Source organism: Balaenoptera ricei, chromosome 2, assembly GCF_028023285.1.
Source record: "Balaenoptera ricei isolate mBalRic1 chromosome 2, mBalRic1.hap2, whole genome shotgun sequence".
Classification (NCBI taxonomy): Eukaryota; Metazoa; Chordata; class Mammalia; order Artiodactyla; family Balaenopteridae; genus Balaenoptera; species Balaenoptera ricei.
Window position 1 is genome coordinate 101,822,239 of NC_082640.1, and position 16,405 is coordinate 101,838,643.

Consider the following 16,405-nt stretch of genomic DNA (forward strand, 5'->3'; position numbering starts at 1 on the left):
TGCTTTCTAAGATATGACCTTCCAGGTTTACCTTGCTTTCCAAGATGTGATCTTCCAGACTGATGCAAAAATATAATTAACTGGCGATGGTTTAGCAAAAGGATTAACTGAAGAGGCCCTTAATATTATGTAAACTCTCTTATACATTTAAAATTTTTTGATTTGTAAAAATTTTGTACTTACATTTGGGGATACGTAATACAAAATAGAGAACAACAATACAAGTATGTATAAGGAAAACAACCCTGTTCGATAAGGTGAACAAACCTAACAACTGAGCTTGTTAACCTAAAAAATAAAACAGCCAGTTATTTTACCAGCAAGATGGGTTTATTCAGGAATAACAAAGAACTGCAATTCGGGTCAAACAGGCTATAGTAAAAGCCATAGGCAAGTCCCACAAACAGAGGAAAAAGGAGGAAGCCAGGAGTTGTTCTGAACAAAATTCCATGGAGGAAAGCAAGAGTTCAGGGGGATGAGGGGTTCTCACTGGCTTAGTAGCTGGGGTAGTCAGTTTCCCCTAGGAGAGGCAGTGTACATCATTCCTGTCTGTAACTGACAGTCCTTCCTGTTCGTAACTGACAGTCCTTCCTGACCTAGAGTGGTACTGCATGAGAGCCGCCCCGCCCCTGCCCCTTCTGGCCTCTCAACTCCATTTTAAAGAAGGTTTCCCTTTATTAATTTTCACAAGCTCAATACCAACAGAGGCATGGAGTAAACTGGAATAATATTCAGAAGAACTTTCTGGTAAGAATAATTATATTCTATAACATGCGCAAGTACTAAGAGGGGTTCTGGAGACATCTGCTCTAAAAAAAAGTCAAGTCTTTTTCTTCTAAATATATTTCTGATCAGAATCAGATCTTTAGACCTAGAAACCTAAACAAAAGCAATGTTGTTAGTCTCAACCCACATATTTCTGGTAGAAAAGACACTTTGGAAAGGTACTCATTTAACCACTAGCAGGTTAGCATTTTATTGAGACTATCAACATCTTTAGCAATGAAACGACACACTTGATTGCAAATAGGGAATAAGGCAGCTTCCCCAGGAATCTCTGAGAGGCAACTCAAGAATAAAAACTCATACAATTATCTTTTATATCTGGCACAGAAAAACATATCATACTCATATGGTTTATAAATAATTGCCAGTTTGGCCTAATCAACCAACTTTGGTAATAGTGTCTCTTGATAAGTATAGATAGGACCTCCCTTTCGGTCCAGAAAGTATCCTAGCCCCATTCTAAAAGCAGACATCAGAGCTTGGCTGCGACAGTAAGAAAGGGAGAGAGGAGGGTACAAATGAGCCTGAAAATTCATGATTCAACTTCATGCTGAGTGAGCTCCTTGATTCTGTTCATGCAATGATCAACAGCATTAATAAGTAAAGGGATCCAACTATCTTCTGGCTGTGGGGTCACATGACTTGCTCTGCGAATGGAATGGGAAAAAGAGAAGTTAAATTTATTATACTGTCAAGGAAAAACCTACCCTCAAAAGGGAGCACAGGGAAAATTACAGTAAGAAAAGGCAAGTTTCTCTGCAGAAATTCAGCTGCTCCACAAGTAAAGTTGAAAGAAAACACTACACTCAGCTTCTACTCCTCGAAATGGGGGTTTGGGAGTTGAGAATGGCTGTATAGGTTTATTCTCAAAAAGCTATTTGGGGATAAGTCTTCATACTCACTTTGTAATTTCAAGTGCCTTCTTTAAAACGGATACAAGTTTTGCACACTAGAAAAAAAAGAGAAGTTACTCACCCTGAGCCCTACCATAAAAAGGAAAGGAGGGAAAAAATAGGGGGTGGGGGGGGAAGGAGAGCTAAAATATTTTAATACTCAAGTAATAAAAAGTCATTTTAAAAAGTCATTAAGTATTATTATTTAATACTCAAGTAATAAAAAGACCATTGGAGAAAACAGTGAAAAACAAAAATGTTGATTAGATTAGGGTGGTGGGATCATGGATTCTTCTCTATTTAGCAAAATCTTATTAATACTGTTGCTATAACATCTTTATAAGTTTTTCTATATTTAAAATATTTTTTTAATTAAAGAAAACAGAAAAAGGAAGAATATAACCTGAATTTGTCCCAACTGCTGATAGCTCAGGATATATATAGCAGAAACAAACTGGATTTTTTTTTTTTTTTGGCTGCATTGGGTCTTCCTTGCTGCGCGGGCTTTCTTTAGTTGCGGTGAGCGGGGGCTACTCTTCATTGTGGTGCGCAGGCTTCTCATTGCATTGGTTTCTCTTGTTGTGGAGCATGGGCTCTAGGTGTGAGGGCTTCAGTAGTTGTGGCATGCGGGCTTCAGTAGTTGTGGCTCATGGGCTCTAGAGCACAGGCTCAGTAGTTGTGGCGCATGGGCTTAGTTGCTCCGCGGCATGTGGGATCTTCCCGGTCCAGGGCTCGAACCCATGTCCCCTGCATTGGGGATTCCTAACCACTGCGCCACCAGGGAAGCCCCTAGATTTTTTTTTTTTTTTTAATTTACTTACAGAATTTTAGGAATACCAATAACAAGATAACATGAGGATGTATGTATGTTACCAATACACTGTGCATTCCTTAAAATTTTATTTGGGGTAACTGACAAGGCATATTGCTAAAGATGTTTATTTCTTACGAAGTCAACTTTTAAAAAAGTATGTGGAAAAAAAAAAGTTAATGCCCAAAAGGATCCTATTGAACTCCAAGGTGGAGTCCATTGTGGAGATACATTTGATCACTCTAATTTCCACTACCTAATTTACCAAATATTATTAGGATTGATATATCTGATGGTAAAATATAAGCCACTGGCAGTTTTACTTCTCTTTCCAATAAAATGAGACATAAGAACTTGAAGTTTATAAAAATAAGAGAATAGAACTCTAACATAGGACCCAGGACTTGAAAGAATACAATAAAATCAGAATTTTATAAAGAGCTTAATCCTTGTGGTTAAATCACACAATGTGTTGATATTAAAACAGAGTATGTTTCTGAAACACCTATTTTGGCCTATATAGGAAATTAGAAACTTGTGACTTCAGGTTGAAAGAATCCTAAGGCACTGTAGTAATTAAGACTTTCTTTTCAAAGCAGGATTTTCCAAGGTCTTTGGGTTTTTCTAAATGATTACCCAAGTGGTTATGGAAGAGAGTACTACCAGAGCTCGTGGCTATTAGAATTCAAATTCAGCTTGATAAAGATCAAGCACAAACACATCGTGACATTACTGTTGTACTTGCATCCAAGTGTAACAAATAAACATGTTCCCTATAGCTTAAAGGAAATACTAGTGATTACTGAAATTCTACCAATTAGGTCTGTAGCTATTCCCTCAAAGCCAGTACTTACGTTGATTCGCACAGTCAGATGGCACACAGGTGGGTATATGCTCAGAGCCAAATCATCCACACTTAAGGGGAGAAAGCAAAAATAACCATTAACAAAGAAGGAACAAAGCTCAGCTAGGTGGTGTCCAGTACACAACTAAGGATGTGACTAGTGAAAAAATGACTCCCAGAAATGCATATCGGTTCCTTAAGTTGGGCAACCAATAAATAACCAATTCAACTGGTATTTACAGAATACATACATACCCTGTTTCACTAGGAAGCTGGGGGGAAAACCTCCCTTGACCAGTAGGATGGGACATGATTAATTCAGTTAAAAATGTGAGGACCTGAAACCATAAATAACTAACACAGGCAGGGTTCATCCCTGAATGCCACTAAAGTGGGCACCACTTTAACCAAGCAATCAAGTTATTACTATACCACCAATAATGGGACAAACTAACACCATGTGCCTCCCCGATATGATATGATGCAATGAAAAGCACAAAACACTCAACTATGTGATATTCTTGCCAAAAAGTGTTTAACTTGAATATAATTATGAGAAAACAATCACATAAATCCAGATTGTTGGATATTCTACAAGGCAACTGACCTGGATTCTTTAAAAAAGTCAATGTCAAAAAAATAAATTAAAAAAAAATAGTCAATGTCAAAAGAAGCTAAAAAGGACAGGGACTGTTCTAGTTGCAAGACACCAAAGAGAAGACAACCAAATGTGGTATGACAGCTTGACGGAACCCTGAATTTAAAAAAAAAAGCTATAAAAGACATTGTAGAGACAACTGGGGAAATCTGAATATTAGATAACATTATCATAGTCGATGTAAATTTCTTAAACGTAATACTAAGAATAAGAGTAAGAAATGTTTGTTCTTAGCAGATACACGCTGAAATATTTAGAGGTGAAATGTCATTAATGTCTGCAAACTTACTCTCAAATGGTTCAGGGATAAAAATGGCACATCTACTTCAATTTTTTAAAAGCTACCTCTAATTATAGAGAAATAAACCAATACAGAAAAAATTGTGAACAGTGGGTGAATCTAGATGGAGGTATAGGTACTCACTGCCAATACTTTTTCAACCTTCCTGTAGGTTTGAAAATTTTCAAAATAAAAAGGTGGGGAAAAACCTTGGGTTGACGGCACAAGTTGAGATCAGAATGCTGCTGCTCAGATGTTTTGAGTGGAGATCACGCTTACCTAGGGCTGATCTCATCAGAAATGTCCACAATGTCATCCAGCTGGGCCACCTGATCCTTCTTCCCATTCTCTGCCACTGAGAGCCGGATTTTCTTCAGGCAGGCTTTGGATGCTCTCACCAGTGCAAGGCACGGGATTATGAGCTCCTGATCTTCCTCTGACCAATACGAGTCCCGATTGCTTGGACATCCCAATATATCCTCCTCATCACCATGGTTGTCAGAGTTGTCCTCCTCAATGTCACTCAAGAGGCCATAGTAAGGGTCACATTCTTCCACAGCCTAAGACACACCATGATACATGTGAATGCCAAAAAAATAAAAAGGTGTTGTACTTCCAGCATCATGTCTGAGTTGTCCCCAAACTTTAGTCAGCTACTTCCCTAATGGCTACAGAGTTGAATCACTTCATAAACCCTCTTCTGACTCTCCTAGTGCAGCAATGGAACAGAGGGGAGTGGTACTAAATCACACACCAGCATGGGGTGGGAGATAGGAGATGGAGGACAGGAGTGAGGATGGGACCTATCTGGTTGACGCTCAGCACATCTTCTCTCTTTATAACCGATCCTCATCTACTAGACACAGAGTTGCCTTCTGATGACCATCAAAGACAGAGGTCCCCTCACCTGCTCCATTTCCTCATGTGCGTCCTTCACAAGATCCACACTCTTTGTCAGCACTGAAAGGGCTGCAGCTTTGTTATCTATGAGTGAAGAATTGGAAGTACTACAATTAGAGGAGAAACTCAACAATTCTCTTAAGTCTGAAAAAAGCAACAATGTCCCCATTTGAAGGGAGTGCCAAGGACAGTCAACAAGGGCAGGAGTTTAATGTAAAATTCTTCTCACATACATCCTCTGGGTACCCAGATGGGGACTGAAAAGCTTTTTGTCATTCACCACAGGAAGAAATAAAATGGTCATATGATGTTTCTCATCATGGTCCTCTTGGATGACCACAGCTTTTGGCCCAGCAGGCTCTACCTCATAATTGCTTCAGTGTCCTCAAAATACTGCCCCTGGGGCAGGACCAGAAGAGAAAACCACATCTTTCAACAAGAGAGCCACAGCCAGAGAGTGATTGAATTTAGAAGTTATGAGAACTAAAAAGACTGGCAAAAAGTATTAATACCTATCTTTTCATGTTGGTGATAAACCAGATCTACTTCACTAAGCTCTTTATATAAGTAAAAATACATATATACTACAAAACTGGCAGCTAGATACGAGAGGTCTGTCTTCTTTGGCCAGCAGAGTCAATGTCCACTTCGCACTCTCTCACCCACCTCTTGGGATCCGAGGCACCTGCTGGCACGCCTCCCAGACACTGTTGTAGGAAATAAGGTTCTCCGGGCTACGGAAAGGAATCAATAAGGATGTATCAATAACCTAGGTTCCTGTTTCCTAAAAGGTCCTTCCTGCTGGTCATTATTCTCAGTTATCAGTAACTTTGCTGTTAAAATGAGTTTTTTCCCCCTCCCAGAAGCAAGGAACCCCATTAATCGATAACCCCAACTGTGGCATCACTACCTCTGAGTTGGAGTGATGTAAAGCACTTCCACAAGCTGAGCCATGCCATCCACGATGTCCAGAGTGGCACTCCGTACCAGCTTTCGCAGGGTGATTCCTGTAGCCAAACACAAAGACTAAGCAGCCTGGTCATCTTTCCAGAAGTCACCACCTGCTTTCCTGAGAGTCTAAGCCCTACAGAATTTGAGGTAATGTGCACCCACATGCTTAACTGGAGTGCCAACACAAAACTCAGGTCTTATTTATATCCCCATGTCATTTTCTTGCTCCTCCCGCCATTCCTTAGTGGTATTTTCCAAAAGAGATCTGGAACAAAATCTTTCCATGACAGCATGTATTCATTCATTAAAAACAGTGGCTTCGGGCCTTCCCTGGTGGCGCAGTGGTTAAGAATCCACCTGCCAATGCAGGGGACACGGGTTCGAGCCCTGGTCTGGGAAGATCCCACATGCCGCGGAGCAACTAGGCCTGTGAGCCACAACTGCTGAGCCTGCGAGTCTGGAGCCTGTGCTCCGCCACAAGAGAGGCCCGCGCCTCTCAAGACAGTGAGAGGCCCGTGCACCGCGATGAAGAGTGGCCCCCACTTGCCACAGCTAGAGGAAGCCCTCGCACAGAAACGAAGACCCAACACAGCCCAAAAAATAAATAATTAAATTAAAAAAGAAAAACACAACAAAAAACAGTGGCTTCTTGGGACTTCCCTGGTGGCGCAGTGGTTAAGAATCCGCCTGCCAATGCAGGGGACACAGGTTCGATCCCTGGTCTGGGACGATCCCACATGCCGCATAGCAACTAAGCCCGTGTGCCACAACTGCTAAGCCTGTGCTCTAGAACAAGCGAGCCACAACTACAGAGCCCACGTGCCACAACTACTGAAGCCCACGCACCTAGAGCCCACGCTCCGCAATGAGAGGCCACCGCAGTGGGAAGCACGTGCACCACAACTAGAGAAAGCCCGTGTGCAGCAACGAAGACCCAATGCAGCCAAAAATAAATTTAAAAAAACCAGTGGCTTCTTGACAACTGTGGATAAAACACTTCAAGTTTAAACCACATGAGTAGCCCTGAAGATCCATGAGACATGTACTCATTTATAATTATAGCATGATTATAATCAAGGCATGAATATACAAGCAGGGCTGGAGGCCACTTAACCTATAAGGGAGCTCAGAAACAGCATGTGATGTAATATGGGTGGAGGAGCCTGGGGACTGCCTGGGCCTGGGGATGGGGCTGATATCCAACCAGCATCTGTGGCAGTTATAATGTTAGAGAGACGGAAGAGCCAGGGAGAATTAAAAACCTTAAGAGTCAGGCAAGGGCTTCCCTGGTGGTGCAGTGGTTAAGAATCCGCCTGCCAGTGCAGGGGACACAGGTTCAAGCCCTGGTCCAGGAAGGTCCCACATGCCACGGAGCAACTAAGCCCGTGTGCCACAACTGCTGAGCCTACGCTCTAGAACCCGCGAGCCACAACTACTGAAGCCCGCACGCCTAGAGCCTGTGCTTCACAACAGGAGAAGCCACCGCAATGAGAAGCCCGCGAACTGCAACGAAGAGTGGGCCCCGCTCGCTGCAGGTAAAGAAAGCCCGTGCTCAGCAACGAAGACCCAATGCAGCCAAAAATAAATAAATAAAATAAATTTATTAAAAAAAAAAAAAAAGAGTCAGGCAAGGCAGGGGAGATGGGATCACAGCATCTGAACCTTGGCACAAAGGCTTACTTATGGAGGTCACATATATTACATAACTACCTTTGACTGCACTTTATGGGAGAAAGTTACATTACATGCTCAAAATGAGGAAAAGGTAAAAGTTTCAGGACAGAAGCTGTCATAGTAGCAAAGACCTATCCCATAAACTGAACGCTTATGTGTATGGAGTGGCTTACCCTGATCCTTGGGAAGCGAATAGTATACTGCAATAATTGCCTTGATGGCAGCATGGACTTGTTCAGAGAACTTCTGGGTTTCCTATGAGGTGATAAGCCAATTTCAGAAGGAAAAAGGAAATGGATTAGATCAATGTGGTCAACCCATCTACTGTGGAAGAGAGCAGACATCTGTACAGCATCATCAAACATTTTCTGAAGTCCTATTCTGAGTTAGGCCCTGTGCTATTCTCATAACATACCATTGAGGAGTTAGCTGGATACCAGATACTGAGCAGACAACTGGTTAAGACATGAAGAAACAGCAGGAAAAACTTAGTCCTGATACTCTATATCCCAAGATATTTGTGACCTGTTTTGAGGTATTCACCATATCTTAGACCAGGAGATGGCAAACTAGGGCCCAAGGGCCCAATCAGGCCCAATGCCAGGTTTTGTAAATAAAGTGTTACTGGGACACAGCCACACTTTTTTTTTTTTTTTTTTTTGTGGCTATGTTGGGTCTTCGTTGCTGCACGCGCATTTTCTCTAGTTGTGGCGAGCGGGGGCTACTCTTCGTTGTGGTGAGTGGGCTTCTCATTGCGGTGGCTTCTCTTGTTGCGGAGCACGGGCTCTAGGTACGCAGGCTTCAGTAGTTGTGGCACACGGGCTTCAGTAGTTGTGCCTCGCTGGCTCTAGAGCGCAGGCTCAGTAGTTGTGGCGCATGGGCTTAGTTGCTCCATGGCATGTGGGATCTTCCCGGACCAGGGCTCGAACCCGTGTCTCCTGCATTGGCAGGCGGATTCTTAACGACTGAGCCACCAGGGAAGTCCCAACAGCCACACTCTTGCATTTACATATTGTCTACAGTTGTGTTCACACTACAGGGGCAGAGTTGAGTAGTTTGTCTGCAAAGCCTAAAATGTTTACTATCTGGCCCTTTACAGAAAAAGTTTGCCAACTCTATCTTAGACCATTAACCAGTTGTCTGTCTCTCTGCCTCTGTGTCTGTCTCTGTCTCTTTCTAACAGAATCTCAATATATCTAAAGGTAATTAGCAAGGACTCTACAATTCTCAATGTTGACTATTTTCCTTCGAGGCAGTCACTGACTTTCCCTTACCTTCTCTTCCTCACTTCTCTGCTCAATTCTAAGCCAGCATTCTGCAAAATGTGGTCCACAGATTGGTGCTAGTCCATAAGTGGTCTGTTACCAGTCTGGGATGGATAAGTACAATGACTGAGAGCACTTAGAAACTTTTATGCCAATTTGACATTGTTTCAACATTCAAACATATAATTTCATAAAAATACCAGGCCATAAGAACTGGAATAAAAATAAAACAAAACAAAAAAAACCCCAAACATTCTTTAATAGAACTAATGTGCTGAGATCCTAAGAAATCAATTGTGATTCAAATATATATAATTCAAATAAAACCATATTCTAATTTTTCATCAATGAGTAAAAATCCACTGTCCTGAGCATATCCAGAAAAATAGTTCTATTCTTGCTCCTCATGGTATCTTACTAGCTGTGAATTTTAGCCACAAGTCCTAAGTGTATTTGGAAGGAAGGAGTCAGCACATAAGAAAAATAAGGTAACATTACTACTCCCTTTGAAATAAAGATTGACTTTCTTCAACAAACTTTTAAAGTACTTTCATACAATTCTCTCGTTTCCTCATCTCCGATCTCTGAGGTATGTAAGTGGAGAGAGTTTATTACTGTAGGTGCAGCAAGAGAAGATTTTTTCATTTCAAAACATCTAGATATATAATTGAGAAAGAGAATGAAAGTATTGACTATGAAAATAAAATAAGGCAATGAATACACCATTTTAAAACAAACTTACTCCCAAATTAAGTATACCTAGCTCTAGAAAAACTGAGCATAGAGCATACCTGGCCACAGCCAACAATATTTACTTTCAAGTATTTTATAATAAAGTTTTGTAATAAGGCACAAATTCTTTGTTCTAGCAATTCCACTTCTGGGAATTTTTACCGATATATAGATATGCACAAAGACTGTATTAGGCAATCTACCACAGCACGGTTTATAATAGTTACAAACTGGAAACAACTTAAATGTCCGCACAGTACTGGTTAAATAAATTATGGTTATATCCACTCTGTTAAATACCATGCTGCCATTACAAAGAACTGAGCAACTTTATATGTGCTCCCAAAAATCAATTTGCAAGCTATGTTGTTAGTTTTTTAAAAAAGTTCCAGAAAAGTGTTTATGGTATCCTATCATTTGTGTAAAAAGAAGCAGGTATATATACATAAGTGTGTATATGCATAGCATATATATGGAATAATACACAAGGAACAAGGGACAGGAGATATAAACTTTTTATCACATTTAACTTTGATATCTTTTGAATTTTATACTGTCTACATTATTACTAATATAAAAGATAATTCAATATAGAAGAGTATTATGTAGTATAACAAAAAAGGTGTAGCTTAGACATTAGATAGAACTTAATTTATATCCTAGCTCCACTACTTACCCACCTTAACCTGAGCGTCTGAGCCTGCTTACTCATCTGTCAGATGGGGATCATGTATGTGAAAACACCTAGCAAATAGCAAGTGCTTTTTTAAAAAAATTATCAGAAGGGAAATAACCAGGATGAACTTCAGAATGAACCAATATTTAGAAGAGCTGCCCACCCCATGACAGCTGCTGCATTTGGCAATTTGATCTTCAGAACAATCCTGTAATGTGAGAACCACCATCTTACTTGACAGATAAGGAAATTAAATCCCCAGCTTTGAGTGTAAAACGTGGAAAGAAAATGAGAGGATTCCTAAGGAATAACGAGGCATCACAAGAACTGTAGGAAAGTGAAGCCCACCTGTGGTGACGGCAGTGGAAGTCGAGAGAAGACTTCGGTCAGAGTCGTGGCTGCCCTTGACACTGCCATAGCTGCCTCACCTGGGGGGTGACAGAGGAGGAGGCGGGAGCCAATATGTTAGTGCCAAAAGGATAAGGCTCCAGCGGCTGCATGGACTTTGAAGATAATGCGTTCCCTCTCCACCCTTGCCGGCAGAGACGTCTCAAAAAAACAACCCAAAATCAGTGTTTTCTATCTCAGTCTCAGAGGTGCCGAGGATGGGTAAGGCGAGGTATCCGCACAGACAGGATGGGGCGGGGGAAAGCAGGAAGGAAAGGGGTAGGGACGCTGCAAGAGATGAGAGATGGCAGCCTGCAACAGGAGAGGCACTCACGGAGTCTCCTCCAAAAGGTTTCCCGATCAAACTCCTTGGTGGTCTCCCGGGCTTCGCCGACTAGTGGGCGCGGCGTGCGGGCCGGGCGGCCGCAAAAGAAAGAGCACAGGTAAGCGGAGCCACCTCCAGACCCCACCTCCTCCGCCCAGACCCCACCTCCTCCGCCCGGACCCCACCTCCTCCGCCCGGACCCCGCCGCCGCCACGGCCTCGCCCCTTCCCACCCAAGCCCACCCCGGCCGTCGCCCGTCCCCAGTACGTCAGCTCACCCCGCACTCCAGGAAGGAGGAACCGCAGCTCCCCTGCCAGGTGCCGGAGCTGCTCCAAAGGCGGAGGCAGGGTAGAGCCTGCGGCTGCAGGTGCAGCTGCGCTCGCCATCTCAGCAGGACGCAGGGAGTTCGCTAAGCCGCTGCGGGAGCCGTACTGCCGTGACCGCCCCACTTCCGGGCCGCGGGTTCGCTTCCGGCAACAACCCGCCCCGCTCCGCCCCTGCCCAGAAGCCCAGCCGCGCCTCCTTCCGCGCTCCGAAGCGCGGCTACACCTCCTCCCGCCCCGCCCCGCCCCGCCCCGCCCCGGCGACACAGGCCAGTCCCAGACCGAGTTATTTCTTATTGATCATTCATTTATTGATATTTGATTACTCGAAAACACCCCCGACTGAGGAAGCAGACAGCCCATAACCCTGCTGGAAAAGAGGACTGGGAACTAACCCAGGGTAGTCAGGGCCAGGCCCAAGTGTGCACTGGTTCCCTGCCCCTAATGTGGCGCCCTTATAGGCTGCTGAGTTCCAGACACTGTGCTAGGTACTTTACATGAGGTAACGTGAAAAACACACTGGGTGGGCCACAGATACTCCCATATCCACCAGCCCCTGGCCTGTGGACCTCCTAGATTAGGGCTTTCTCTTCACAAAAGTAAATCCACCCTTTGCCTTCTTGGGGAAGGAAGGAATCATGGCATTGTTTAGAGAATTTTCTGCAGTCCATTCTGCAGGAATCAGTAGTGGGTAATCCCCTCAACTCCCAGGCGTCCAAGGAACGTCCAAGGCTTGCCCGCCAATATTGGCCTTCCGCCTGCTGCTGGGGCAGAGGCCTGGGCTACACAGGTGGATGATGAGACATGGCCTTCAGGAGCTCAGGTGGCTTTTTAACTGCACTATGAAGGTTCCAAGCTCGGCAGGGTTCAGTGTCCACACACAACGAATGAGAACAGGCGTCACCAGTGTCAACCAGGTCCGCAAAGGGGAGAATAATAAAGCTAGAGTACCATATGTCATATGAAGAAAGTAGCAGGAATAAATCTGCCAGATGTACAGCAGTAACATAAGTAGGTGAACAGGTATGATTTTCAAGTATTTTCCTTGATGGAGATGAGACCTGAAGCTGTGACCAAAGCACCGCTGTAGCAAGCTCCAACACAGGTAAACCATCAAGGGGATGTTAAAAAACACCAGCTGGAAAGAGCAGAACAGGACCATTAGCTTATTAGCAAGCCCTGGAAGGGTCAGGTCTCACTAACATATTATTGGTGGCTCTTAAAAATATGTTGCTTTCCCTCTTGGGGGTTAACTGATTCTTTATGCTTCAATCACACTTGCTTATAACACTCACAATAGTTGACTTGTAGTTAGTTGTTTATTTTCCTGTATCCTTTTGTTCATCTTAAAGGCAAGTGTCATTTCATTTATGTTGAAGCCCTCAAATGATGTTTAAGGTAGAAACGAACTGAATATGTGGGTGTACAGACACATACACATATATACAGTACCCTGTTTTTTGTTTTTTATTTTTGGCAGAGTGAGGGGGGACTTGGGTATCAGTATTTTTTCTTCTCTCTGCATTTTTATTTGAAGTGGCATAATGAATACTGGAATATAAATTAGAAGATTTAAGTTATAATCCAAGTTTAACTACTATATGAGTCACTCATTCACCAAATAATTATTGAACACCCATTATGTGGCACGTACTGTGCAAGGCTCTAGGCAAGGGACACACACATGGGTGACCAAGTTGGAAAAGATGCATCATAGATCTTACATTCTAGTAGAGAGAAGAGAAACCAAAAAGAAAAAAAAAAAAGAAGGGGGAAGATAATTACAGATTGTGATGAATTCAATGAAGAAAATAACTGGGTCACAGGAGGGTAACTGGGAGATGGGCCCTCTGAGGCCTGAAGGACAGAAATGAGTCAGTGGAAGGAAGTGCATTCCAGGCAGAAGAAACAAATGAAAAGCCCAGAGGTGGGAGAGGTTAGCTGGAACATGATAAGCCAGGTGGAAACAGGGGCAGTCAGCAGGACCCAGATCAAGTCACTGATTTGCTTAAAGGGTTTTAAGCTGAGAAGTGAGTGAGCTGATTAAGATTTTAAAAGGACCACAGTGCATGCTCTGTGGCAAACTGACAATAGGGAGGCAAGAGCAGCAGTGGGAAACCAGTTAGGGGTTACTGTAGTAGCCCAGGCAAGAAAAAATTATGATTTAGACAAGGGTGGTGGTAACAGTAATAGCGGTGGATTCAGCACATGTATTGGAGGTAGATCAAATACGGTACTACTTGCTGATGAACTAGATATAAACTATGAGGGAAGGAGAAAATTTGAAGATACACCCTTGAGAAGATACCTCCTGGATAATTTATTGAAATTGGAAAGAACTGGGGGAGGAACCGGTTCAGGGATAGAAATTAAAGGTCCTGTTAGAGGTATATTAAGTTGAGATTCCTGTTAGATATCTAAGGAAGATGCAAAATGGCAGTTGCATATATAGGCACCTGAGGTGCAAAGAAGAGGTCTGGGTCAGAGATATAATAGATTTAGGGGCCATGGGCCTAGATGATACATAATATCCATTCTTAGTGTACTATTTATTAAAATATGACTATAAGCCCACCTTTTGGTAAGGGTCAGGTTTTACTTGGAATAAGTGCTCCTGAGAGACAGCCTCCATCTACATAATAGAAAACTGAACTAGACCCGGATCTAGTCACATATAAAATGCTGCTAAACAGAGAATATTCTGGCCTGTGGTCAGTGTTCACTAGGCAAAGATCTTCCCTACTTGTCTGTCTCTAATCCTGCTGATCATGTTTTACTGCCCTCTTATGAGGCTGTGAACTCATTTCAAACAATGTTTTTGGATCTCTTATACAACTCCAGATCATCACCTCAGATTTTGATCCATTAGCCCCATCAGATGAGTACAATAGATAAATTGTTAGGTAAATAGTTTTCAAACCCATTTATAGAAATTTGCTATAGATCTGCGTTTTTAATTTGTGTTTGTTCTAAAGGAATCTCAATCCAAATGTAAACCTAACATATCAGTGTTTCATAAACAAGTGTACTGCTAGGACATCACTAGAAAGCTTCCACTGGGTAGCTGACCCACTTTTCTTGTGTGTCTATTTTTCTTTTCCTCCCTCTGAAACAATTTCCTTCTTCATTATCACAACCAATTTTGCTTTACCCAGAAGTCTCATTTATTCTACCATAAGTCTCTTCTTTCACTGTTTATCGATGAAAAAGCACAGTGAAACAAACAACAAAAACAAAAAGCTCTTTCACCTCTTATAAAACTTCCTGCCAAAACTGTATTTTAGATGTTTACATACAAGAGTGGTGGAAGAAAGAGCTTAGGAAGCACTCTAAAAGCAAACAAAACACCAGATACTAAAGACTGCCCTGCCAGTAAATTAGAAAACATGATCTATGGTGTTAAATTTGGGATTTGGGATTTAATTCATAACTATTATGCAATTAGTCCAACAAGGTCAAGATGTTCTTAAATTGCGTTTCTGACTTCTTACCTGGAGAATTCCAACTATAAACGTTACACTGCCTTGTAGGAAACGTCCATCAACAAAGATCCCAAAGGAAAAGCAGCAACCCAATTTGCCTTTAGTGATTTCACCAACAAACCATGGTCCTGAAAGAGGCAATGAACAAGAAAGGAAGTTAAATAACTATGACTGATTACATACATCATGAGATGCATTTATAGAAATAATGAAGAAATATGAGACTAGTCATCTATAAGCATTTATTTGTATAGCTTTTCTTCTTTGCTAATCTCTGTGTTACACTCAATATCCTAGCTAACCAATTATTTGCTTCTTTGCTCCATATTTCTCTAGATTATAAAATTGCCTGAGTATGCACTATACCTGGAATAGATTCCAGAAACAGATTGGAGTACATTCACAAATTTTAGAAGATTCTATTACAGTAGTAACCTCAATATAATGCATTCACATTTCCTTTAAGAAGCAAAAAGGTACTCCATAGATACCACAGTTAATTTTCCAGATAACTGAGATTTACTCCTTTACGCAATAAGACTTCAACCACTTTAATCATTCTAAAACACACTACTTTCTTATAAATATTAATGAATGTATTTTAATCTTTTCTGGCTGACCCACAGTCATTACTTTGTACATCAACTACATACTCAGGGTTAACATGTACAAAGTTTAACTCACTTCTTTGTTTTAATTTTTCATCGGCAATGCCAGAATGACTTTTCTCTACCCCGTATTATTATTTACTGCCCCTTCTCAATGTTCAGGCTTCTAGAACTACTATATTGTCAAGAGTGATTAAGGGACAGCTGGATTTCCCTTCTCAAAATGTAATACCATCATTTGCTGGTAAGGGTAGAGTTCAACTGGGACTTCCCTGGTGGTCCAGTGGTTAAGACTCTGCGCTCCCAATGCAGGGGGCCTGGGTTCAATCCCTGGTCAGGGAACTAGATCCTGCATGCTGCAACTAAGAGCCCGTATGCCACAACTAAAAGATCCCGCATGCCACAACGAAGATCCCACGTGCTGCAACTAAGACCCGGTGCAGCCAAATAAATAAATGAATAAATATTAAAAAAAAAAAAGTAGAGTTCAACTTTAAAAAGTCATAGGTAATTTTCTCAGATATATATTCTCCATTAGATACATATTAGTTTTAAAAAGTGTTTCCCCTTTAAGTTTCAACCTTGAAAAATGAAACAACTTCTCCCCTTCTAATGTTTTCCTTTACAGCCAGGAACCAAATCACCTGCTTTGCCTCCTAGTGGAAGACAAGTGTCTAAAACAGCTTCAACCTATTTTCTAACAAGGAAACCAACCTCAAAAGGGGAATCTGGCATAGCTTGTTATACAGAATTGTAAAGGGTCATATTATTTCTTTAAATACTTTCTGTTCTCTGGTGGGAGTTACTAAT

The 16,405-nt window shown here is 42.0% G+C and overlaps 2 protein-coding genes across 7 annotated transcripts in view; both read right to left on the reverse strand.

The window, feature by feature from the left end:
- Positions 1-308: 308 nt before the first annotated feature.
- CCNDBP1 (cyclin D1 binding protein 1) lies at positions 309-11,646 on the reverse strand. The gene is made up of 11 exons (XM_059913482.1): positions 11,460-11,646; positions 11,192-11,251; positions 10,819-10,898; positions 7,971-8,052; positions 6,083-6,179; positions 5,839-5,906; positions 5,180-5,256; positions 4,552-4,832; positions 3,345-3,405; positions 1,689-1,735; positions 309-1,433 (listed from the first exon to the last, which is right to left on the reverse strand). Exons 1-11 carry the CDS (start codon positions 11,566-11,568, stop codon positions 1,319-1,321), a joined length of 1,077 nt encoding a protein of 358 aa, XP_059769465.1. The 5' UTR covers positions 11,569-11,646; the 3' UTR covers positions 309-1,318.
- A 145-nt stretch (positions 11,647-11,791) lies between these two features.
- Positions 11,792-16,405, reverse strand: part of TMEM62 (transmembrane protein 62) — a 34,203-nt gene continuing 29,589 nt past the window's right edge. For all 6 annotated transcript variants that reach the window (XM_059913483.1, XM_059913485.1, XM_059913484.1 and 3 more), the window contains 2 exons: positions 14,997-15,115; positions 11,792-12,643 (listed from right to left, as the gene is read on the reverse strand). In XM_059913483.1, the coding sequence (XP_059769466.1) occupies positions 12,317-12,643; positions 14,997-15,115 (446 nt within the window). In that variant the 3' untranslated portion in view covers positions 11,792-12,316. The remainder of the gene's footprint in view (positions 12,644-14,996; positions 15,116-16,405) is intronic.